The sequence below is a fragment of the Biomphalaria glabrata genome, chromosome 6 (assembly GCF_947242115.1).
Source record: "Biomphalaria glabrata chromosome 6, xgBioGlab47.1, whole genome shotgun sequence".
In the NCBI taxonomy this organism is placed as follows: Eukaryota; Metazoa; Mollusca; class Gastropoda; family Planorbidae; genus Biomphalaria; species Biomphalaria glabrata.
The window spans coordinates 41872949-41880005 of NC_074716.1; the positions used below are offsets into that span (position 1 = coordinate 41872949).

Below are 7057 nucleotides of genomic sequence, written 5' to 3' on the forward strand. Positions count from 1 at the left end.
TTGTGAAGAATTCCAGAGGTAATAAAAGTAGATATAATGTTATATATAGTTCGCGGTTCCATGGTTCCATGATGACCAGTTTTGTCATTCTGGGGACTGAGAGTTTTGAAGTGGTGTTTTGTGCCCCCTCATGTGGCTGGTGAGACCTATGTGAACCCGAAATGTTCTCGCCACACTGGGCAGGTTATTCCAGCTACCTTTTCTTCTCTGAAGCTTTTCTTTTGCAAGCGCTGTTCTCTTGTCCTCTGCTATTTGTGCCAATTTTCAAATCGCGACGCCATGTGCCTCCGACTCACAAGGTCGACAAAGAAAACGCTTCAGACCTTAAAGCCTTCAGCACTGATCCTGCTATCAGATATAATTTATAGAATGTTTAAATGAAGGTTAATGTTCTCATTAGAGTCAAACTAGAGCTCGAAAATCACACATTTTGTCATAGTAGCGACACAAACAACTGAACATATACAGCGAGTACAAATGTAAATCATCTTTTCACAAATCAAACCTGAATCGGTAGTAACTATCTATCTATCTATCTATCTATCTATCTATCTATCTATCTATCTATCTATCTATCTATCTATCTATCTATCTATCTATCTATCTATCTATCTATCTATCTATCTATCTATCTATCTATCTATCTATCTATCTATTTATCTATTAACAAGTACAAATTATATATGTAAATAATACTATGTAACCTATTATCTTGCGTTGTATCAGTAAAATGCGAATGTACAGTAACTTAAGACTAATGTCCAATCATGCTATCATTGCTATGCCAACAATTCCTTATCCTAAAGATTTTCTTGTATGTAGTTCCGTCACGACATCCATTTCTATAATATTGGTCTGTTCAAGCATCTAGCCGTGATTGGATCATTTCTGTCTTAGTTTGAACATTAAGTTATGGACTAATGGATTCTCTAATTATCGTTTTGTCATCCAGACGCTGCTAGCACCATGTTTTCCTTAAATAAATCTCAAGAACTGCTCCTTGTCACACTGGTTCACACTGGTCTCCCTGATTTTAAAATCTTTATGTTGTCAGCGCGTCTTCTGCAAAGGCCACTCTTCTCATTACAAATGTCTGAGCCACGAATTTTGTTCAGAAGCTGCTTTCCTCTAGTACGGTCATGCCGAAATGTCACCTAAATTGACATAGAAAAGTTTGGAAATCTTTAAATGTAATTTATACGTTGTTGGTAGTTTAAATCAATCAAGTTTTGTTTTAATTACTGTAAATATTTTAGTTATACTACAAAAGCTGAGATTGTTTGGTCATATTGTAAGACATGACTTACAGTCTAAAGTCAGCCTTCAAGGAACAATGAAGGGAGTACAAAGAAAGGTCGGCCAAAAAAAAAATCTTGCTGGACAATGTAAAAGAATATAGACAGGCCTTGCTCTTGATATCCTACTAAGAACAGTCACTGACCTGGAAATTTGGAGGGATTTTTGTTACGCAAACTGTAACAACACCCTCACGACGAAAGTCAAAGGAAAAGATAAAATGAAATTTTAGTTACTCACATTTTTCACTCTCCCATCCCTTAAGTGAACGCGCCGTACAATGTCGTCTATTGCTGCAAAGCACTATTGTTTTGTTTGTTTTTTGTTGTTTTTTTTTGGTGGGGTTGGGGATAAAGGAAAAGGAATTGAATTTGCGTACAACTTGTACGTAACTTATTTTCAGTAATAAATGTAAACTATGATAGTTAAAAATTATAATAATATTTAACAAGATAAATAGATAAGAATAATATATGAGAAGTTCGCGCTCCAGTAATCAATAAACATAATATAGAAACAAATAAATATCCCTTTCAGACTTTGAGATCAATGGGACATATGGTCATTTCTTTCATGTCATCAGTACAATTACCAACCATGTTTACTTTCCCAAGCTTATGTCAGCTACCCATTAAAGATTCGTAGGGGTCTTCTACGAAATTCGAACCCATGACCCTCAGTTTTTAATCCAAGAGGTTTACCTCTCAGTCACCACTGAGTTCCAATAATGTTAATATATCTGCACTCTTTCTGTTCAAAAGAGTTCGATATTTTTTAGACGTCAACGGTATGACACACAAGGAACTTTTTACTAACGCCATGCTTGAAGTGTCCTCTTCCTTATCATTGTTCAAACCCAATGGAAATACTCGAGGACTATTGTTTCGTTTCACTTGTAATTTTGTTCAGATCTAAGTTTTGTTTGTTTTGTCACCATGTTGAGCTGTCGTACTCACTGCACTTGTCTATCCAGAAGTGATACCTTATGAGACTATGGTATTTTAACAATTTTATTTTCTTTAATTTGAAATATCAATCTATCAATTAAATGGTATAACACATCCGTTTCTCTCTCTCTCTCTCTCTCTCTCTCTCCCTGTGTGTATATATATATATATATATATATATATATATATAGATAGATATAGATAGATAGATAGATAGATAGATAGATAGATAGATCATCATCATCATCATCAAATTCCATTAGAGTGAGGGCTTGAGAGGGTCAAATTCTCTTTTGCAAAAGCCCTGGACAGAAACCCTGCTGTCTTGCGTAGTGCATAAATCTCGCCATACAGGTCGAGAATATTTAGTTTCCCAGACCTGTTGAGAAGGAGATCAGCAAGTCTGGGGCAGTCAAACAGAATATGAGGCACGGTTTCCTCTTCTTTCCCGCAGCGGGGGGCACCGTGAATCGAAATTTGGCCATAGCCGTGAGAAATATGAGCCAACAGGACGATCTCCTGTCCTGCATTGTGCTATAATAGCTTGCTCAGGCCTGGACAGCCTCCACCACGGGGAAGATAGATACATAGATACATAGATTATACGAAGTACGTATCTGTGTTTAAGAAACTTTGAGCTGAATAAAATTAGGTATGTAACATTTTTTTTAAGTATAAGCAGATTACAAATGAATTTGGGTGTGAGAAATTGATACTTTCTTATTTCTTTCTTAACTATAGCTATAAACAAATATTATGTAAATAATTATATACTTATCTTTGATTAGTTCTTTTTAAACAGCGCGTTTTCGTTGTCTTTCTTGGGGTAAGTAATTTTTTTACAATTTACATGAGCATTTAGGTTTTAATGTTTCTAACCAAATTATAGTGCAAGTGTGATGAACACAAATGCTTCAGCATGCCATGACTTGATTGAGCTTACAGCTTTTAACAGTGAAGTGATGTAAACATTAATTATCATCTTATCACAGCATAGATTTCAATACAGGTCCAGATGTCGGCACACAAGTTATTAAAAGCCAAAGAGATTAAAAAAAAAAACGATACTAATTTGAATTATGTATTCATAGCATCGTAGACCAATTTTCTGTTTCAAGATTTAATGTTATTTCTTTTACAGAGACTACAAATGCAGCAGAGTGAACAGAATTCCCATCCTTTCAGAGTCTTCAAGTAATTGTTGTTCAAACGATACATGTATTGCTAATTTGTCTACTAATTTAATGAAACTACAATTTATTGAGCAGAATGATATCCCGTGAAAAAAAAAAGCTTTATCTAACTTTCGTTACGTCCAGTAACCTTGTTTATCTTATTGCATTTACACAGAAGAGTTAGACCCCAAAACAGCGTGGCTGTTGTCCATAGTTCTAGTCTTGATCGTCGTGATAACATATATTCTATTGGCTTATTTTCTACTAAAAAGGTAATAGTTTTATCGGTATACCTTCTTAATATAATAAACTAGCAAGTAAAATTGTCTTTACAATACTCTTTTTTATAAAGAAAACCCGTCTTTGTATCCAATGAACTGAAAGTGTGCATTCATGAATCTATTTAAATATTGTGTCAGGTAATTGAATTATATTATAATAGACTAAATAGGCTGATTAAAATCGCATCTTTTATCACTCAAACGCAGCTAAAACATTTTTATGAAAGATGCCTTTCCTTGAAGACAATCTGCATCCATTTCATCAAAGGCGCGGTGGCTGAGTGGTAAAGCACTTGGCTTCCGGACAGAGATTTCCTGTTTCGAATCCTGGTGAATACTGGGATATTTTAATTTTGGAATTTTAATGCTCCTCTGAGTCCAGCCAGCTATATTGGGTACCTGACATTAGTTAGGGAAAGTAAAAGAGGTTGGTCGTTGTGCTGGCCACATAACATCCACGTTAATCACAGAGACAGAATATATTTTCATCTTCTGCCCCATAGATCGCAAGGTCTGAAAGGGGTAACTTTCTTATTAATCAGATCTGGACAAAGTGGCTAAATGAGAAATATTTTAAAACTTATTTATTCCAGTTTCAGTCAGAGTGCTGTTATGTCCTTTTTCGACAGCGATATTTACATAGAGGTTTAATTCAATAAAGCTCTGTTTTTTTTTTGTTTTGTGTGTATATGTGTTTCGTGTATGAATGCTTTTCGTATTAGAATCTATATTGTTTTTGTTATTATAGTAGTTATGCTGAGGTGGACTATTGAAGAAAACTGAATTTCCATGTGTCTGGAGCAATAAAATTATCTTATCTTTCAGAAAGAGACAATCAAAGAGTGAAAAGAATGTTTACAATGTGGTGATGGAAACTCATGAAGACCATACTTACAATACATTAACGGAGACTCAAGGAGAGCTCAATACTTACAACAATTTACCAGAGAATCCAATGGAGGAGCATATTTATAACAGTAAGAAAGAAACAATTTCTTTTGTTGTATTTACAATGTATTGCCATATACAAATATTCTCCTGTTTCTAATACATTATTGACTTATTCTATATTTTAGTCATTTCTATAAACAATGGGAATACAGGTCGAACGTGTAGCTCAGCGTCAATGAAAGAGTAGTTAGCTATGAACTTGTTCTTATTGTAATAATGTGCGTTTTCGTTATTTAGTTTAGAAATTTAGAGCAGAGTTGTTGTTTTTTTAATTGTTATAATTTTTGGGCTTAGATTTGTGTATTTTAAGACCAGGTTTTTCTTTTTTATTACTAAGCTTATATCAACTTACTCTGTCTGTCTAGTAAAAAGTTTGTACACGTCATTTCGCCTACACCCAATCACGGATCAAGCTAAAATGTTACAATTATTTCTTTTACCTGACAAAACAAGAATCAATTTAAAAATGTTAATTAACTAATTCATTTTTTTGTTTTGCCTCGAAAAGAAAGAGAAATGGTACTTGACTGAAGTGTGGAATAAGTAGAATTCCTTATGTAGGTCGCCGCTTTAAAGAAAGTTTGATACCGACAATCGATAACTAGACAATCTTGTGTTTTGTTTTCAAAGCGCTTCACAAGCAGAGTGTTAGTATGTCTGCTTGAGGAGGCTTGAGCCTTGAATTTAAATTCAGATAGTACCCCCATTTTTTTTAAAATGCATTTAAAAAGCAATTACATTAACAATTCACCCAAATTTTCCCTTCTTTCTTCCCCTACCTTACATGTTCCCAACTGGTCCAGACAAGTGATAGGACCATAGCGTATCGTGAAAGCTAAAAGCATGAAATAGTGCTATGCAAAAACAATTGGTAAAATTATTTCTAATCGAATATTTTTATTATTGTTTTTCTAGATCTATTAGGAAATCTAATTCCATGACTGATCCAAACGAAATGATACAATTCCACTTCGTTTAAGCCTTGTTTTTTTTTTTATTTTTTGTTTATTGTTTTTAACTTTAGGTGCATGTTTTTGTTCATCAATAGAAACACTGTGCTGCAGAAGAAACATTAACTCACTGCCGCAGTCCATGATTTTCTCTGGTGTTTATTTCAATACTTTCTTTTTCGGAGACTAACTTTAAAATAGCAACATTTTTAGCTAGAATATTGTAATTTATTCAGATATTTTAAGGCCGAATTTAAGGAAGGGCAGCAGGGGCTACAGCCCCGGGACCTCCACAAGAAAGGGGCATCCACAAAGAACTTTTGTTTTCTAACATTTTTTTTCCCATTTTCACGGCAGGCAAAAAAAAAAAGTCATAATTTAGAAATGTACGCTTGTATAATGCTCGGAATAAGTAAATACTGCGCCAGATTTACCAAATACATAAAATAATACATTTTTTGAAGACTGAAATATTATTAAAAAAAAAAAGGAATGGAAATTTAACTTAGAAGAGATGTATTTCTTTTATCTACAAGTATTTTCATTCCTAAATGGATCTTTTTTTAATGCTTTCGAAATGTTCTAGGGGCCTCCACAAAAATACCTCCTCATACTTATACCGGCCATGGACATTTCTGAACCCTAGTTTTTTAGATGAACACTCATTGGTTTTAAATCTCACAACTCTACAAAATTGTATGTTTTCTTGAGCTGAAGAGTCCACAACAGAGGTTTAAAATAATTTGAAGTATATTATTTTGTTCGATGTAATGCCTACCAAAATAAGTAAAACATAAACATTGATTGACATTTGTTATGTTTTTTCAGATCTTACGAATGACGAAGAGCAAGTCTATACAGAAGTGACAGATCTCGAGACTCATGTTTACATCAATTGAAGACAAATGCTAGCACTGACACAAATTTGACCAAAAAAAAATTATTCTAAGTGATAAATCAAAACATTGATGTTGAATTACCTGAAACAATTATTTGATTCAATGTTTGCTTTAAAAGTTATATTTATTTACTTGTCATCAGATTGATCTTTATTGCATCGTTGTAAACATTTTTAAATAAAGTTCGTTTATAAAATATGATCTGTTTAGTCAACGTGTAGGATTCAGTTCGTTTACATCGGCAACGATCTATATAATATAAAGGAAAAAGGTCCGCAAGGTCTGGGAACACATAAAAAGCCTTGACCTGTCGTCCCCAATTCGGATGCTGACTAGGCTTATAAATATTATAGCATGGTTTAGTAAGGGCAATTGTCGCGTTGTTATCTATATCGCATGATTCAGGCCAAACTTTGACTCACCGCGCCCCTTGCTGCGGAAAGGACAAGGAAACCGGAAGTCAATTTTTTTCAACTTCCCCAGACTCGACAGAATTTGGGGAAAACATAAGTTTTTTACCTTGTATAGTTAAATACGTGGGTCTTACAAAATGCATAC

The 7057-nt window shown here is 34.0% G+C and overlaps 1 protein-coding gene across 6 annotated transcripts; it reads left to right on the top strand.

Moving 5' to 3' along the window:
- The first annotated feature begins 2143 nt into the window (after nt 1-2143).
- LOC106059074 (uncharacterized) lies at nt 2144-6708 on the top strand. Of its 6 annotated transcripts, XM_056034209.1 has the most exons (6): nt 2173-2292; nt 3046-3069; nt 3385-3437; nt 3594-3690; nt 4525-4676; nt 6429-6708. In XM_056034209.1, exons 1-6 carry the CDS (start codon nt 2282-2284, stop codon nt 6497-6499), a joined length of 408 nt encoding a protein of 135 aa, XP_055890184.1. In that variant the 5' UTR covers nt 2173-2281; the 3' UTR covers nt 6500-6708. The 6 variants fall into 6 exon arrangements, 1 of the variants encoding a protein (XP_055890184.1); XR_008778733.1 differs by lacking the exon at nt 3046-3069 and having other exon boundaries at nt 2147-2292; XR_008778730.1 differs by lacking the exon at nt 3046-3069 and having other exon boundaries at nt 2144-2292; nt 3385-3690.
- Nucleotides 6709-7057: the final 349 nt, after the last annotated feature.